The sequence below is a fragment of the Balaenoptera ricei genome, chromosome 2 (assembly GCF_028023285.1).
Source record: "Balaenoptera ricei isolate mBalRic1 chromosome 2, mBalRic1.hap2, whole genome shotgun sequence".
In the NCBI taxonomy this organism is placed as follows: domain Eukaryota; kingdom Metazoa; phylum Chordata; class Mammalia; order Artiodactyla; family Balaenopteridae; genus Balaenoptera; species Balaenoptera ricei.
Window position 1 is genome coordinate 106072850 of NC_082640.1, and position 18955 is coordinate 106091804.

Consider the following 18955-nt stretch of genomic DNA (forward strand, 5'->3'; position numbering starts at 1 on the left):
TGTGTGGTTTTGCGTCTTGTGTTTCTGTTTGACTTTGATGCTCGCAGGGACAGATTTTATAACAGTAAATCTATCAAAATTTAGGTTTTTTAAGTTAAAGTCATTTTATGAAACGTACAAATTTCACAGCCATAGTTTTTCTTTAGGGGTTCAAGTTTAGCTTGCAAATCTTACTGTTCTTCCTATAAGTCTAGAATGTCCCACCAAGCACTTTTAAGGAAACTTGAAAAATGTTTGGTTAATTGGAATAATGGTTTTAAACTACACTTATGAATTTTATTTCTTCTTCCAGTTTTATTGAGATATAACCGACATAAAATACTGTGTAAGTTTAAGGTTTGAACCATGATTCATGATAAGTTTAGTGAACATCTATCATCTCATATAGATACAAAATTAAAGAAATTTAAATTTCTTTTCTTGTGATGAGAACTTAGAATTTTCCCTCTTAGCAACTTTCATGTATAACATCGAGCAGTGTTAATTATATTTTTATCATGTTGTACATTACGTCCCTAGTACTTATTGATCTTATAAGTTTGTATCTTTTGACTGCCTTCATACAATCCCCCCTTTTCCCATCCCCTACCTCTGGTAACCACAAATCTGATCTATTTTTCTATGTTTGTTGTTTCTTTGCCCGTTTTTGAAGTATAATTAACCTACAACACTATGTTAGTTTCTGTTACATAACAGTGATTTGATATGTCTATACATGTCAAACTGGTCACCACAATAAGTCTAGTTACGGATATGTCACCCTACAAAGATATTACATAGTTATTAACTGTATTCCCCATACGGTGCATTTCTTACCCATGTCTCATTTATTTTGCAAATGGAAGTTTGTACCTCTTAATCTTCCTCACTTATTTCTTTCTTCCCCCTACTTCCCTCCCCTCTGGCAAACACCTGTTTGTTCTCTGTACCTATAACTCTGTTTTGTTATGTTTGTGCATTTGTTTTTTTAGATTCTACATATAAATAAAATCACACAGTATTTGTCTTTCTCTGTCTGACTTACTTCACTTAGCATGTACCCTCTGGGTCTATCCATGTTGTCTCAAATGGCAAGATTTCATTCTTTTTTATGGCTGAGTAATATTCCATTTGTGTGTGTGTGTGTGTGTGTGTGTGTGTGTACCACATCTTCTTTATCCTTTTGTCTCTTGATGGACACTTAGGTTGCTTCCATATCTTAGCTATTGTGAATAATGCTGCATTGAACACATGGCTGCATATATCTCTTCTAATTAGTGTTTTTGTTTTCTTCAGATAAATACGCAGGAGTGGAAATTCTGGACCATATGGTAGTTCTATTTTTAATTTTTTGAGGAACCTCCATACTGTTTTCCATAGTGGCTGTACCAATTTATGTTCCCAGCAACAGTGTGCTAGGGTTCTGTTTTCTCCACATCTTCACCAACACTTTTCATTTGTTGTCTTTTTGATAACAGCCATTCTAACAAGTGTGAGGTGATACCTCATTGTGGTTTTGATTTGCATTTTCCTGATGATTAGTAATGTTGAGCATCTTCTCATGTGGCTTTTGGCCATTTGTCTTCCTTGGGGAAAATGTATATGCAGATCCTCTGCCAGTTTTTTAATCAGGTTGGTTTTTTGATGTTGAGTTGTATGAGTTCTTTCTATGTTTTGGATATTAACCCCTTATTGGGTATATCATTTGCAGATATCTTCACCATTTAGTAGGTGGCCTTTTCATTTTGTTGATGGTTTCTTTTCCTTCACTGTGCGAAAGCTTTAGTTTGATATAGTCCCATTTGGTTTTTTTAATAAATTTATTTATTTATTTATTTATTTTTGGCTGCGTTGGGTCTTCGTTGCTGCGCACAGGCTTTCTCTAGTTGCAGTGAGCGGGGCTTCTCTTCGTTGCGGTGTGCAGGCTTCTCATTACAGTGGCTTCTCTTGTTGTGGAGCATGGGCTCTAGGTGAGCAGACTTCAGTAGTTGTGGCACACAGGCTCAATAGTTGTGGCTCGTGGGCTCTAGAGTGCAGGCTCAGTAGTTGTGGCACACAGGCTTAGTTTCTCCACAGCATGTGGGATCTTCCTGGCCCAGGGCTCGAACCTGTGTCCCCTGCACTGGCAGGCAGATTCTTAACCACTGTGCCATCAGGGAAGCCCTAGTCCTATTTGTTTATTTTTGCTTTTGTTTCCCTTGCCTGAGGAGACATATCCAAAAACAGTGTTATGGAGACTGATGTCAAAGATCATATGCCTATGTTTTCTTCTATAAGTTTTATGGTTTCAGGTCTTACATTTATGTTCGTAATCAGTTTTGAATTCATTTTTGTGCATAGTGTGACAGCATAGTCCAGTTTGATTCTTTTGCATGTAACTGTCCAGTTTCCGCAATACCATTTATTTAAGAGACTGTCTTTTCTCCATTGTATATTCTTGCCTCCTTTGTTTTAGATTAATTAATCATAAGTGTGTGGGTTAATTTCTGGGCTCTTTATTCTGTTCCATTGAGCTACTTGTTTGTTTTTGTGCCAGAACCATACAGTTTTGATGACTGTAGCTTTGTAGTATAGTCTGAAGTCTGGGAGTGTGATACCTCCAGCTCTGTTCTTCTTTCTCAAGATTGTTTTGGCTATTTGGGGACTTTTCTTTCGATAGAATTTTAGAATTATTTCTTTTAGTTCTGTGAAAAATGCCATTGGTATTTTGATAGGATTGCATTGAATCTGTAGGTTGCCTTGGGTAATATGGTCATTTTAACAATATTCTTCTAATCCATGAATATGGTATATCTTTCCATCTGTTCTGTCATCTTCAATTTTTTTCATCAGTGTCTTAAAGTTTTCTTAAGACACTGGGTCTTTTACTTACATAGTTGGATTTATTCCTGGATATTCTATCCTTTTAGATGTGATTTAAATGGGATTGTTTTCTTAATTTCTCTTTCTGATAGTTCCTTGTTAGTATATAGAAATGCAACAGATTTTTATATATTAATTTTGTACCCTGCAACTTTACTGAATTTTGATGAACTCTGGTAGTATTTTGGTGGTATCTTTAGGATTTTCTATGTATAGTATCATGTCATCTTCAAACAGTAACAGTTTTCCTTCTTCTTTTCCAATTTGGATTCATTTCTTTTTCTTGTCTGATTGCTCTGGCTAGGAATAAAAGTGGTGAGAGTGGGCATCCTTGTCTTGTTCCTGATCGTAGAGGAAATTCTTTCAGCTTTTCACCATTGAGTATGATGTTAGCTGTGGGCTTATAATATATGGCCTTTACTAAGTTGAGGTATGTTCCCTCTATACATCTTCATGGAAAGTTTTTTTTAATCATAAATTGTTGTTGAATTTTCTCAAATCCTTTTTCTGTATCTATTGAGATGATCATATGATTTTTATTCTTTATTTATATATTTTATTCTTCAATTTGTCAATGAGGTATATCCCACTGACTGATTTGTGGATATTAAACTATCCTTGCATTCATTGGATAAATTCCACTTGATCATGGTGTATAATTCTTTTAATATATTGTTGTATTTGGTTTGCTAATATTTTATTGAGAATTTTTGAATCTTATGTTCATCATATTTTTATCACTGATATTAGCCTGTAATTTTCTTTTTTTGTGATGTCCTTGCCTGGTTTTAGTATCAGGGTGATGCTGGCCTCATAGAATGAGTTAGGAAGTGTTCCTTCTTCTGCAGTTTTTTAGAATAGTTTGATAGGTGTTTACTCTTTTCTGAATGTTTGGTAGAATTCACCTGTGAAGCCATCTGGTCCTGGACTTTTGTTTGCTGAGAGTTTTTTTTTTTTTTTTTTAATTACTGATTCAATTTCATTATTGATAATTGGTCTGCTCATATTTTCTATTTCTTCCTGGCTCAGTCTTGGAAGATTGTACATGTCTAGGAATTTGTACCTTTCTTCTGGGTTGTCCATTTTATTGGCATGTAACTGTTTATAGCAATCTCTTAACATTCTTTTGTATTTCTGTGGTATTGATTGTAACTTCTTTTTTATTTCTGATTTTATTGATTTGGGCCCTCTCCCGTTTTTTTTCTTGAAGAGTCTAACTATTTAGATCTGAAGTGCATGTCTTGTAGGCAGCATACATATGGATCTTGGTTTTGTATCCATTCAGCCACTCCATGTCTTTTGATTGAAACATTTAGTCCATTTACATTTAAAGTAATTATTGATAGGTATGTACTTGTAATTTTAAATCTTATATTTTAGATTTTTTAAATACTTCAGAGGCTTTTCTTTTTTTTTTTTTTTTTTTTTTTTTTTTATAGCTACTTTATTTATTTATTTTTATTTTTGGCTGTGTTGGGTCTTCGGTTCGTGCGAGGGCTTTCTCTAGTTGCGGCAAGCGGGGGCCACTCTTCATCGCGGTGCGGGTACCGCTCTTCATCGCGGTGCGCGGGCCTTTCACTATCGCGGCCCCTCCCGTTGCGGGGCACAGGCTCCAGACGCGCAGGCTCAGTAGTTGTGGCTCACGGGCCTAGTTGCTCCGCGGCATGTGGGATCTTCCCAGACCAGGGCTCGAACCCGTGTCCCCTGCATTAGCAGGCAGACTCTCAACCACTGCGCCACCAGGGAAGCCCTTCAGAGGCTTTTCTGAATTCTAAATAGTTTTTATAACTTCAGTAAATTAAAATTATAAACAGTAAAGCTAACATTACCATAGATGTTCCAAAGCTATGCATAAACTTAATAAGATCTGAATTTAAAATCACAAGTGTAAATCCCTTAATTGTATATTCCAGATTGAAGTTTCAAGACTCTCATTCTAATATGCTCTTAGACATTACAGGTATATAAGATTTCAAAAGGCACAGATCCCTTCCTAATAAAAAAATCAGTAATATGATTTGGACTGTTTTTTACTTTGCTATATTTAAGTCTGAGTTTTCCAAGGGTTAAAATATGCATAGCCACTGAAAGAAGACTACACAGCCCCAGTTAATTGAGACATCTGCTGGCTGCTCAGTGGATTCCTCTCAGGGGCGCTGCTGAAATTCACGGAGCCCTGGATTGTGGTTAATTTGACATGGTTTTTAGAGGAGAAAGAGGGCAGTGTCTTGTGGGGCACACAGCCCACACAGCCTGATTCCTCAGTATGTTGATGGAAGAGGGTAGGACCACCCAGGTTCATCACTGGATTGGATTTTGCATTTCTATGACCTTTACAGTAAACACTTATTCTTTCCATATATCTCTAGAGATGCGTGAACTTGGTGGAACTTTGCTATTCTTTCTTGTTCTTAGAATGGCATCATTCTCGTGGAATATTCCAAATGATATTGATCCTTAATGTGCTCTCCAGTTGTATTTGGATCATTCACATGGCTTTTTCTGACTTGCTATTACAACCTGTAAGATCAATCTACTGATATTTTCTAGGCATATATTATCATTTTCGTATTATTGCCTTGATTATCATTACAATATATCTGAATATTTATTCCTTCCCTTTCTTCTAATTCAATGCACAGATTTTTTATCAGTTGCTGAAAAGATAAGAACAAGCTCTTCTTTTTAGCTTGTCTCCAGCAGACTTCTAGTCTTGGGCATGGGCAGAGGTCACTTGCCCCGTCTTTACTTCTTACAGGTCACCTGTGCGGGGGCATTGCTGTGCTGTTGACTTCCTACTTCTGCAGAGGAGATGCTGTGGCCTTCTTCCATAAGCGACTTCAGCATGGGCTAAAGTCACCATCTTTGTCCTTCATAAGCATACAGCTGCACACATTGAGTTGGTTTTATCCTATGGCCAGGGAGAGAAGAAACATTAAAAGAAACTATTTGCGGGGCTGGAGGAGGGTAGTTCTAGCAATACTCCCAAAGATGAAAAGTTGTTTGGTTTCTATAACAGAGGCTTCCATTTCCCTTAACCACAGCCATACCTATAAGGATGCCTTGGCAAAGAATTCACCAGGGCTTTGCCTGAAGATCTGCTATTTTGTAAGGTAACATTTCTGCATGCATTTGGGACTTTGTGGAGTGGGGTGAAATGAAAGAGCCAGAGACTCTAGCTCTTTCCTTGTCCTCCCTGCCTTTCCCTTCCTGACCATCTGTACAACATCTCTGGGCAGACCAGAAAGGGCAATTGTTAGTACTGGAAATTCCTCAAAGAGCATAGTCAGTTTTTTCTGATGTGCCTGAGCTTAATATTTTATACCAATGTTTTTGTCAACCTTACAGCATTTTGGTATCAAGTGACATAAGGGAAAGGTTATTTTGTTTGTTTTTATTCCTAAGTATAAAAGTAATGTAGCTCATATTAGAGCACTTTGAAAATATAGAGAAGAATATAACTATAGTAATAATCACTTATATCCTACTACCTATTTTGGTATATTTCCCTTGTCTCTTTCCAAGTAGGTTTTTTAACATAGTAGAGATCAAAATACATACAAAGTTTTGTATCCCGTAGTTTTCACTTTAAATCACAGGAATCTTCTCTAGTCATTAAAAACTTTTTATAAACATTTTTAATGGCCATATAATATCCTGAGGTATAATAAAGTGTAATTTAAAGATGCATTGTCCAATCTTTGGACGTTTGGTTTGTCTGCCATTGTCTTATTTATCATTCTCTCTGATACACATGGTTGTGCCTAAATCTTTGCAGTGGCTTCTTTCATTATGATTCACCTCATCATAGCATAGCCTTTAATATGTGGGGCGCAGAGGATTGTCAGTGGGTGGTTTTCTTCTCTTTCCCCCCACCCCCACTCCAGCTCCTTATATTCTGTATAGAGAATATAGATTCTATATTCCCAGGAATATAGAACAAACCAGCCCCTGTCTTTTTCTGAATCCTTTTTGCGGGAAGAACCCACCACAATGTGAGTCCTTGGCTTCAGTTTTGGCTTGTGTTTTTTTAAATCCCACCATGTAGGTATTGGATAACAGAATTCTGGATCATGTTTAAAATGGATGCCAGCTTGGCAAGCACTATGGAAGAGTTTCAGGAACTGGTGAAAGCTAACGGCCAGGAGCTGCACTGCCGCCTGATTGACACAACTCAAATGTGAGTGTCGCGGTTTTGACGCCTCTTTTGAAACCACCTCCCTCCTGTAATACAACCCAGGCCGCTCAGCAAGGCTCTGTGTCCCGCTGTGACGTCTGCTCTACCCACCCTAGGAAGCCCTCAGGCAGGTTCAAATGGCCTCATGAAAGAGAAAAGCTTGACATGTAGCAGGAAAGCAGAGAAGCCCCCTGGTGATAACGCTGTACGTGACTACTATCCAAGAGTAGGAAAAAAGAAGTCTCAGTGAACAAGAAATCAGCTAGCCAGATATTGACTAAAATTTATATAAGTCCCAAGAAACTGAAAGTGTGGTGACTAAATTGGTGCCTCTTCAGCAGCTAATGCCCGGAGGGCCCCTGCACTTATAAATGGGTAAGGGACTGCTGGAAAATGGACCGAGCAGAGGGTTTATAACATATTCGGTAGGCCAGAAAGTTCTGCAAGAGACACTTAGACCTATGCAGAGATGGAAAGGATCTCAGGAGTGTTGCATATTATTCCTTGGATTTCTTCTTTATGAGATGGTCCCACTCTGGAAAAATGAACGCCTGTCCTAATCTGGGGAGAGGAGCGTACACTCATCATATGCTAAGGTTTCCACAATGTGGCCCCTTTGTTTTAGAATAATACAGATCCCTAGGACATAGAATTCTAGGACTGAAACATATTTTCAAGATGATTTTATCCAACGTCCTGGGAAACTGAGGCTCAGCAAGACTTGCTTGTCTGGGGTCACACAGCTAGCTGAGTTAACGGCAGAGCAGAATCTGGACTGGGAGAGCCCTCAGTGCCCTGTGCCGTGGCCATGTGGACATGATTTCCAAATCACATGTCAGAGTCCCAGTTAAATCTACATAGCAGGTTGGACTCTCTGTACTTCTTTGCTTATAATTATAATAACTTGAGAGATAAAAGAAGGTTCTGCAGTAACAATGTCTTCATTTTTTAAATGCAGCACACAGGGCCCAGGGCAGTTCTCAAACCCTGATTTCCTTATCCCAATACACCCCTAGCTGACTTTCCTCTACCAGTATTTTCCACGGTATATTCTTTAGGAATTTAGTCAGTGGGATATTGCCCGACCAGATATACTTGAGAAATAGAGAGTTGAACTTCCTTTTTGCAATGCATCTCAGAGTCTGTAATATGCTCTTTGGCTCAGGGGGCTGCAGAATTTGTAGCATTTCCCAAACTCATTTGACCACAGAACCCTTTTGTCAAGAGACAAGGTTCTCAGGAATACAGGTTTGGGAAACACAGATCTGCAACCTGCTACCTTTCTCTTTGCTTCCTTAGTGTAGGAAATTGAGACTGAAGAAGAAACACATGGATTGATTACAAGAAAATGTGTGTGGGGCTAACTCTAGGGTTAGCTAGGCTTCCTTGGTCATTTCAGTGGCTGGGGACATTTGAGGAAAATGCCACAAGTCTGCCCAGAGTGACCACCTGTTCCTACACGTGACTCTCCAGCATGGCATCTCCTCTCTGTGGCTCTCTGTGCTCTTCCGGCACGAAAACTGCCCCACTCCCTTGAGATTTCCAACCACATAGAGTCCCCGTCACCCTCGTGAGATGAGGGAACACACAGAAGGCCTGGAGAGAGCAGACCTGCCAGGGCTACACAGAGGAGCCAGGACACTGTGAACAGTGCCCGAGACTCCGTCCTTCCCGCAGACTTAAGACAAATGCATCTTACCCAGTTCCCATGGCACGTTCAGAAGGCTCAAGGAAAACCATCAGAGCTTCCTAGTCGCCACCATAGGAAAAACTGATGTGGGGAAACTGTTAATGCATTGTTCTGACCAAGGAAAGTTAGGTAACGGTGCTTTGCATAGTCTTGTGGGAAGGGTTAATGGATTTATTTGCATTAAAAGGCAATTTTGATTTATTCTTCTTCCCTGTCTTCTCCCTTTCGTTTTTACCCACAAAAGCAATGCCCGTGACTGGTCCAGGAAACTGACTCAAAGGATAAAATCGAACACCAGCAAGAAACGGAAAGTCTCCCTGCTCTTTGACCATCTGGAACCAGAAGAGCTCTCCGAGCACCTTACCTACCTGGAGTTCAAGTCCTTCCGGAGGATATCTGTATGTACCTGAGGGGCCGGAGAAAAGCTTCCCTGGGATATCTCTGAAAACAAGCAGAGGCATTCAACAGGCCATCCACCTCCTAACCCTAGAGGCCCCCTCAGCGCTGGTAGGCTTTCCCATCAGACTTTGTGCCGTTGGGAAAGTCAGGACACGCTGCCTTATTTGCTGCTTCAGCTCTGCTCCACGCTCCCATCCTCCAAGCCCATCTCACCCAACCCACCACTCGCTCAAGTGGCAATACTGTGGGCACACATGATACCCTGCACACGTGAGTGTACACACGGCATGCATGTGCATACACACACACACACATTTTACTCCTGATAATCATGAGGCTTCCAGAATGTTTTTTTTAATTTTCCTCCAAAAAAATGAGGGTAAGTCCTGTAAGAGGACTTGAATTCATTCTAGAATAGGCTTTGGATGGCTGTGGGGAATCTCAAAATAAATCAGATGCTACTGGTCCAGCCCAGAATTTACCTAAACCCTTGAGGTGGTGCTGACATGGCCCAGCAGTCACCCCTGATTCTAGAGAGAAACTCTGCTGACCCAAACCTTGCTCACTGAAACTCCATGTGTGATACCAAAGAACACCGGCTCCATACAAGAGAACTTGCCAACAGAGCCTCACTGGCCGATGTGATTTCCTGAGAAATGACTCCACTCAGCCCCCAGCGCTATGGAAAGATAGAGTTTTCAGCTTTGCTCTAAAAGCAGAGACTACTAGTTGCTGGATGCATTTCTTAGATGCACCTGTTCCCTGATGAGGTGATGGAGGCCCAGGGGTGGCTTGGACCAGATCACACAGTTTATTAGAGTCAGAGCTGAGACCAGGATCACAAGCCTCTCTCGGTCACTCAGCACCAATTTATTGAGGCTGCTTGTGTTTGGAAGGAGAGCTGCAAACCAGGTTACAGGGGTTATTATAGCTTTTCTCCCATAATGTTGACAGCCTCCCTGTTTTCACACAGCTATTTTGCCAATCAGCCAGGAACCTCCCCGCCCCCTCCAGCCCAATTTGGAAATACGTCTCCAAGCATTCATCTGCACGGGGACCTCCAGTCTCCTCACTGGCTCCCCTCAGACAGAACCACAGGCCCCAATTGGAACGCTCCCCCTGGAGGGTTTCCATTTGGCAGTGCCTCTCCTGTCACGGGGGAAGGACACTGAAAAGAGCCATTTATCACACTGGAAATCTGAGCTGTACTGGGGCCCAATTGGTAGGACTGCTCTGTCAGGCCTGTGGGACGTCTGCTCCCTGCCAGGGCTCAGATCAGTGGAGGTGGAAGGGAAGAGTTAGTACAGAACAAGGCCTCTGCACCAGTGCCCCCCCAGTGTCGGTGCAGGGTTCTAGCTGCAAATGAAGGCGTCAGCTTGAACCTTATTTCTTTTGAAGGTCACGGTCGCCCCATAGAAGAAGACTTTTGGGGGGATCTTTTTGTTTTCCCTACACAGTTCTAAACACTTTTCCCCACGTAGGGTGGGAGGGAAATTTATCTCTGCTATGAATTGAGTGGCATTTGATATTTTCTGCTTATTATTATAATACTTTGGAGGGGGGAAGAATTATACTGAGATAATTCTTTTAAAAAACAAGTGGATTCAATATGTTACATTTAGAATGGGAGGGGTATATAAATGTATCCACTGGAATGAATCAGGGGAACTTTTTCTTAGAACCAGTAAGATTTGTGCTGTATATGTCTCTCTTAAGGAGTAGGTTTGTTCTACTCATATTTTTCCACCTATCAGCAAACACAGCACAGAAAAGTGGGGCTCAGTTAATTTGCATTCGTTTTATTTAGGTTATGAGATCTTCTCATCAGTGTATTACTAGTCAGGCAGGGCTAAGGTATGTACACTGATAACAACCCCCTCAACCCTTCCCACCCAATCTCAGTGGCCTAACAAAGCAAAAGTTTATTTTTCACTCCTGCTACACGTCTGACCAGGGGCCTCAGCTGACCACAGGTGCTCAGAGCCTGGGTGTGGGAGGCTTCATCTTGACATGGATCTTCACGATCTCTGCAGCCTGGAAAGGCAACATAGCCAATCATTCACTGGCTCTTCTATCTCAAAAGTCGTCACGTCTATCAGCAACTCCTAAATATCTAAAGATCTTTAGTGTGTGAAATGATAGTGTGCTCAACTTCCTAAAAGAATTTCCCTGAAAAGCATTCGTTCCAATACAATCCCAGCGAGAGGATTTTTCTTTATTTCTGGAATGTGCCTATTACTAATATAAACATCATTATTAAAACAGTTTCCTTGTTGCTGCAAAAAAAAAAAAAAAAAGTCATCACGTCACTTCCACTGACATTCTCCTGGCTAAACTGTGTCATGTGGTCACACCTGATCTCAAAGGGCAGAGTTGAGAAATGGAGAGCTGGAAATAGCTGGGGAACAGCACCGAAAACTCCCATGGGAGCATTGGAGCAGAGCAAACTCTCCTCCCTCTGTTATACTATTTGAGCAAAAGGATTGCTTGTGACAGGGACACAGTAGCTACAGTCATGACTTATACAGTGATCTTCTGGGACATTTCCAGCTTCACATCTGCTGTTTGTTTCATTGTCAGCCATAGTGAATGCCATTGCCCAGGTGAATGGGAAGCTGTGGTCCCCAAATAATAGCTAACCAGTGTCATGTACCCCACTCGCTTCACCCCTGCTCGAGTTGGTGAATAGAGGGAAATCCAAATAGGTCTGTTTGATCATGAGGTTAATAATATCCTGTTAGCACCACCTCACACTTACGTAGCACTTTGAAAAGTTACAGTGCTTTCACAGATGATCATGTTTGATCTTAATAACAATTCCGTGTCCTAAATAGGACGTTACCCCATTTTTAAGTTAAGAAGACAGCTAGGAGAGAGAGAAAAAGAGAGTGTGACACAGTAGATTTTGTGAGATTATCTTTTTTTTTTTCCCTTCAGCACCAGAGCTGGAACTAGTACTGAGATTTTTCTTTTTTTTTAATAAATTTATTTATTTATTTATTTATTTTTGGCTGTGTTGGGTCTCCGTTTCTGTGCGCAGGCTTTCTCTAGTTGCAGTGAGTGGGGGCTACTCTTCATCGCGGTGCGCGGGCTTCTCATTGTCGTGGCTTCTCTTGCTGTGGAGCACGGGCTCTAGGCGCACAGGCTCAGTAGTTCTGGCTCACGGGCTTAGTTGCTCCGTGGCATGTGGGATCTTCCTCAACCAGGGCTTGAACCTTTGTCCTCTGCATTGGCAGGCAGATTCTTAACCACTGCGCCACCAGGGAAGCCGCTGAGATTTTTCTTGTACACTGTATTCTTTAGAATTTAGAAGGGACACTATCCCTATCTACTCAACACAATATTTGGGTTAGCTTGTATGTGTACACATCCATTTAGGCCTAATGACTTTTGATGTAGAGGGACCATGCTGTGGGTAGAATAAGAAAGATGTCCTTCCTACCATCCTTGTCTGCAGGAGAGGAAGGCCAAGAGCTCCTCTGTCCCTTAGCAGATTCTAGCCATCAACTCAGCAGAGGTTAATATGCCCCTCGGGTCTCCCAGAATACCAGAGCTGCAGTCCAGATGAGTTTCTTTTTCCCCAGTTCTCCGATTATCAGAATTACCTTGTGAATAGCTGCGTGAAGGAGAACCCTACCATGGAGCGGTCCATTGCCCTGTGTAACGGCATCTCCCAGTGGGTACAACTGATGGTTCTCAGCCGCCCCACCCCCCAGCTCCGAGCTGAAGTCTTCATCAAGTTCATCCAGGTGGCTCAGGTGAGTGACTGGATTAAGACTTTAGGCCTGGGCTAAGAGGTAAATTATCCCCTCTTCCCCCAGCCTAGTCTATCCATTAGAGCTGCTTTCTCCTCATGAACCTCCTGGTGGGGTTTTTGCACCTTTACCTGTCCCCAGATCTAGATACGGTGACTCTTCTACATCCCACACAAGGGCAGTATGGAGAGGGCCCTACAGGCCATCTTCAAGGTCAGGATATGGTTAGATCTCTTTAGATCTTTAACATTTTTCAGAAGATGTTTACCAGCCTATATTGTTTTACCAAATGTGGCCCACATGGCAAAGGAAAGGGCAATTTCAGGTTTTAGTGGAGCTGGAACAGCCTGATTTAGGTCTGTGAGCCCATGTTGTGTTGAATGGCTGGGTTTAGTGTTTGAGGGGCAGAGCTTAGGCATCTGATAAGAGAAAAGCAGATACTGTGAACACGTATTTGAAATTTCACAGAGATTCTAGCATCTCTGTCCCAGTTACTGTCCTATATAGGCACTGGCGTTGCCCTCAGAAATAAAAGTCTGGCTACTTTGGGGTGAAGGATATAAAGGATTATGCTGAATGATATATTTTTTCAGCTCTAGATGTTCTAGACCAGTGTTTCTTTAAGTGTGGTACATGGACCACCTGCTCTGATGTTAACTAAAGGTACTTTAAAAGCACAGATCCCTAAGCTCAACCCCAGATCCAGGGAATCAGAACACCTGCACTTGGGTCCAGAAATCTTTGTGTTAAACAAGTACTTTGGGTGTTAGAAGCCACTGCTGTAGAGGGTGGTCCACAGACCAGCTGAAACTAAAGGAGGAAGACATGACGCTCTGCTAGATTTGGGACCTCCTGGTCTGGAATTATGCCTTAGGAAAGAAATGGACAGAAAATTGCAATACCTGATCGCTAGCCTTTGGCCAGAATTAGGAAGACTCATAACACAGAGATGAGAGGCAGCATCTTAGCTCCAATGTAACTGACATGTACAGTGACTCTGTTTTCTGTGTCACAGAAGCTCCACCAACTACAGAACTTCAATACGTTGATGGCTGTGATAGGAGGGCTCTGTCACAGCTCAATCTCCAGGCTCAAGGAGACAAGTTCACATGTCCCGCATGAAATCAATAAGGTCAGTGCTCCTGCCTCCTCCCGGGCCCCTTAGCAGCATTCCTAGGACCAGTGTCAGCGTTTCCTCCTTGAGGGGCAGCCCAGAGAGCATTTCCGAACCACACCATCCCTTTTCAACCAGGCAAAATACCAAGGAAGCAACCCCTAAGAAAACCCACAGGACAGGAACGGGGATGTCACAGATTTGAGAGTGACTGTGACTCAGTCTGGCCGCAGTGTTACTGCACCCATTCCCGCTGGTGATTTGAAGCAATGTGTGTGTCTTTCCCATGTTCGTATGCCACTGAGTATCCGGAGTCACCATCTTTAGTATCAACTCCCTTGCTCTAGCAAGGAAAAGTGGTTCAGTGACCATAGTTCAGTCTGCATTTCAAGTGAGGTTATTTAGTGACACGTTAGAAACCTAGCTAGCTGGAACCCTGGGAGAGTGACATTATGGAGAGCTGAATTTTCCCAGATAGTTGGAAATGAGCTTTTCAGGTACCATTTTTTAATAGATGGTATTTTATTGAGGAACATTTTTCTTAAGTGTCCTATGCACTTTCCTACGTTATTAATTAGATTTTATAGAAAGGACTTTAATCCTTTATATATGCGGCTGTTACCACACATGGAAACCACTATGATATAGTACAGATATGAATGCAGCTACTTATGGTATGGGTTTGATAACAACTGCTCTGAGTATTTCATCTCGTTTGGCCTCCCTTACTAAACTCAAACCCCAGTCCCCCCGCGAGCTGTCTTCTTAGGGAGAGATGTCTGAGCCTCGTTGCCCCATCCGTTTTCCCAGGTGTTCGGCCTCCTTTCGGAAAGCCTCTTATTAATCATCCTTGCTCTGACAATGCTGGGGTCTGGGGACACCGCTCCACCCCCACCTCCCAGTGGTCTGGTCACCTTATAATTCCCTGATAGTGCTGGCTGGGAGCAGGCAGAACAACTGAAAAGATTGCCTGTGTCTCAGAGGGAGAGAATCACAGAATTTAAAGTGCCTTCGTGTCATTTCGTTTACAAGATGTAGCTTGCTGCTCTGCAGCTTGGGGTCCCCCCATAGCAGTGCTTCCTGTCTGTAGCTGCTTGACCTTCAGGGTGGTCTGCATAGTGAATTCCTAAGTCCAGAATGAAAGCTAGTGTCCTCCAGTAGTTTATTTCACCTTCCAAGGGGAACAAAAATATCTCTGTCATCTTTGCTGCTAGTCTCTCGTCTTGCGAGCATTTCCCACACTCCACGCTCGCCCGCCCTATTTTCTAGAGGTGTGTGAGGAGGCTCTCTTGCCAGCCACATGACTGCCAGGGGCTGACTCCCAGACCTCAAGCTCTTCATCGGGCAGAAAGGGTACTCCTTTAGGCCACGATTCTATTACAGGAATTTCCGGCACAGTGTTTAAAATGGTTGTTTTGTGTTGTGACGTGACTGGCAGGCAGTCTCTCCTTCCTGTCTTTGCTTCTGAGAAGGCTGGTCACCACACATGGGGGTGGGGTTCTGTGAACCGCGTGCTGACTTAAAGCAGGCGCATTGGAAGGAACAGCAGACCTGGCTGTGCCCTTGCTGTGCTGGGAGCGGCCACGCGCGCTCTGGCCGCGGCAGAGCACAGGCTCTAACGCAGAGCCCCCCACGGCCTCCGCCTCGTCCTCTCTCAGTTCCGCTGCTGGGAATTGGTCCAGTCTGTTCAGTCTCCCTATCCAGGGTTTCGGTCCATGAGTGGAATGTCGCCTGCTTCCTAGGCATAGGTCCATCTTGAGACTCACCGAGCCAAGGCCCACAGAGCGCAGCATAAGGAATAACAGCACGCGATAGGTGACTGAAGCGCCACGCTGGAAACACACGCTTCCCCGCGCCAGCTGCGTGGGCAGCACACTTGAAGTGTTATGCGGTGCGGTGTCTTTGGAATCATTCAGAAGACACTAGGGAAGGGGACTGAATGGCTTGGGGTAGAGGTCAGAGAGACACTTACTATGCACTGTATACTCTTGTACTTTTTAAATCTTTTTTATCATGTGCTTATTTATTTTTTAAAAGAACAATTTTAGCATAAAAATGGTAAATAAAACCTCATCTAGAATTTTCCAGTTATGTAGTAAAGCACACCTTGCATTTTCTAAATCTACTCTGCGATGTTTGACGTAAGCTGGAGTTTTAACTGGGGAGTCAGAATCTACACCTTTAGATGGACCACCCCCTGCCTGACGAATCAGGGACGGAGTGAAATTATGGCAGGAGCTGAGAGTAAAAGGCGGCCGCTACAAAAACGCAGCCTGCCTGGATGGTACCTGTGACTGGGTCTCTTCCTCTGCTTTGTAGGTTCTGGGTGAGATGACCGAGCTGCTGTCCTCCTGCAGAAACTATGACAACTACCGGCGTGCCTACGGGGAGTGCACCCACTTCAAGATCCCCATCCTGGGGGTACACCTCAAGGACCTCATCTCCCTGTATGAAGCCATGCCCGACTATCTGGAGGAGGGGAAGGTGAACGTCCACAAGCTGCTGGCCCTTTACAATCATATCAACGAACTGGTCCAGCTGCAAGAGGTGGCCCCACCCCTGGAGGCCAACAAGGACCTGGTGCACCTGCTGACGGTGAGGCTCCATGGGAGACAAATTACTGGGCGCCACCTTATCAAAGATCAGCTCAGTTAGGCCTCACAAGAACTCTGTGAAGTGGATACTATCATTACCTCCATTTCATGGATGGGGATTCTGAGGCACAGAGACGTAACTTGTCAGAAGCCACACGTTATTAAGCAGCAGATCCTGGGCTCAGACCCGGGTGGTGGGACTCCGGGGCTGTGCTCTTAAGCACCATGCCCTTTGGACCTCTAGGAGTGTTCCCCTCTCCCTACAAAAGCCAGTCCTAAGCTCTCTGGGAGGAGCTGATAGCAAATCAGGATATAAGGCTTGGTAAGAGATTGGAGACAGTGGGTTTTCATTAAAAAAAAAGGACAAGGCAATGAGTTAAAAAAAAAAAAAAAATAGGTTCATTATTTGGGTCCTGCTACCACTGGCTTGGATCCCAGAGACATGTAAGCCAAGGGCAGGCGAACACTTGTAGTGATGCGGGAGACCAGGATTTGCACTTTGGGTGCGGGGTGAGGTCAGATGAACTCCCTTCCAGACCTGTGATTCTATAGTTATAGCTGTGTGACTGACTGTGGGCACATAACTCTCTCTGTTTCCTTCTCTGTAAAATCAGAGGGATTCATCTCTGCGATGACTTCTCCCTTCTCTTTCAGTTCTAAAATTTGACAATTTTTAATGTGCCTTTTTTTGCAGAATGGTATAATCACTGTAGCCTCTTCGTACCTCACAGGATTATTCTGATAGTGCCTCAGGCTTTGCATCCAGCTGGTGTCTAATGCCAGCCCTTTTGCTAGTTGTCCAGGTGACCTTGGCTAGTTTCAGCCTTAGACAGCATCATTTGAGGAAAGAGGCACTGAATCTTAACTTTCTTGGTTCACAAATTCTGTGAGGAAAACTGTAAGCATTTCCCCCCCAAAATATACATAAGCCATATATACTCAAAAATATGGATGTTTTTGAGTTCTGAAACCCCTGAAGCCCATCCATAGACTCCAGATTAAGAACAAGATTATTTCTAAGACCTCTCTCGTCTAAAATTTTATAGTTCTAAGGTATATGAAACTCTTAATATTGTTTGATATTACCTGTTATCATTTAAACTGGGTTCTGTTGCTGGAATCAAATTTTAATGGTATCAGGCCATGCAAACTGTCCTTTCAGATCATCCGTCTGCTTTGGGAGAGAACACGTGAGGTGTGGACCATCTGACTAGATAGGGCCTTTGGCCTAAGCTCTGCATAGAAGCTTAGCTATTAAACCATAGTTTAAAAGTGGGCATCTTGAGACTTCTCCAAAGTTTAAAAATATTTTAACAAGAACTAACACTTGCCCTACTGCAGTAGTAGATGTTATACCCCCAAAATTCTGTGAATTTTTAAAAACAAATGACTTACAGCCTAAAAGGGTAAACCACTAGAGAGGAAGAACCAAGAAAGAAACACATCGGCCCTGGGAAAGGCAAACAGCATCCTAGCAATTAACTCTGTTCTCCTTTGATTTGCAGTTATCCCTAGATCTCTACTACACTGAAGATGAAATCTACGAGCTTTCTTATGCCCGGGAACCCAGGAACCACAAAGCCCCAGTGAGTTTTTCATATTGACTCCCGTGTGTAACAGGTGCTTTACAAGCCTCTCATCGAGGCCATCCATCTTGGAATGGACTTTAGTTCAGTTTAAAAAGCATATTATGTTTTTACTATGTGCCCAACATTGTGCTAGGAATAAGGAAAGCTTCAACATATGTATTACGAATAGTTCCTGACCATAAAGAGCTTGTACACTCCTCGAGGGGATAAGACTAATATGTGAACAGTAAATAACTACATGCCATGAGTGTCAGGAGGAGTGAGGGAATCGGCCAGTGGGTTACTAGTTAGAGAAGGGATATAGCATGGTGGGCTGGAGTGACCTCTCCCGCCTATTAATTTTAAAGTGTCCTCAAGGCAGTGGTTTCTCTTCATGATTTGTTGATGATAATGATATGTATATTAATCAGATGCTCAGCTTCAGAGGACTTTCAACCTGGTAGATAGAAAAGCCCCCACATCTTGTATTCACGTGGGTCAGGAAGAGCAGTCTGCTGGGTCTTTTGACCTCTTCTGATGAGAAGTCCTCAAAATTGTACACAGTCCTGGCTGCACAGTAGGGACTTCACAGGTTATCTGGCCCTGGCTTCCTACAGGCAGGTGAAATAATTTCAGTCTTCCTTCTGAAGACCCAATAATTCCCAGTCTCCTGGGCAGCTCCCTAGCTCCAAAGCAAGTGGTACTCAAAGGTAGAGAGTTGCCCATACGTGAGAAATTCAGCTTATCTGTTCAGATGGCTGAATTTCATCGTTTCTATACAGAAAGATCAAGTTCTAGCATCCTGTTGTAACCAAAG

The 18955-nt window shown here is 42.9% G+C and overlaps 1 protein-coding gene across 2 annotated transcripts in view; it reads left to right on the top strand.

Moving 5' to 3' along the window:
• RASGRP1 (RAS guanyl releasing protein 1) overlaps positions 1-18955 on the top strand; it is a 204013-nt gene that overhangs the window by 162098 nt on the left and 22960 nt on the right. For both annotated transcript variants that reach the window (XM_059913669.1, XM_059913668.1), the window contains exons 4-10: positions 5892-5954; positions 6890-7021; positions 8953-9106; positions 12692-12865; positions 13878-13994; positions 16296-16571; positions 18076-18156. In XM_059913669.1, coding sequence (XP_059769652.1) covers positions 5892-5954; positions 6890-7021; positions 8953-9106; positions 12692-12865; positions 13878-13994; positions 16296-16571; positions 18076-18156 — 997 coding nt within the window. The remainder of the gene's footprint in view (positions 1-5891; positions 5955-6889; positions 7022-8952; positions 9107-12691; positions 12866-13877; positions 13995-16295; positions 16572-18075; positions 18157-18955) is intronic.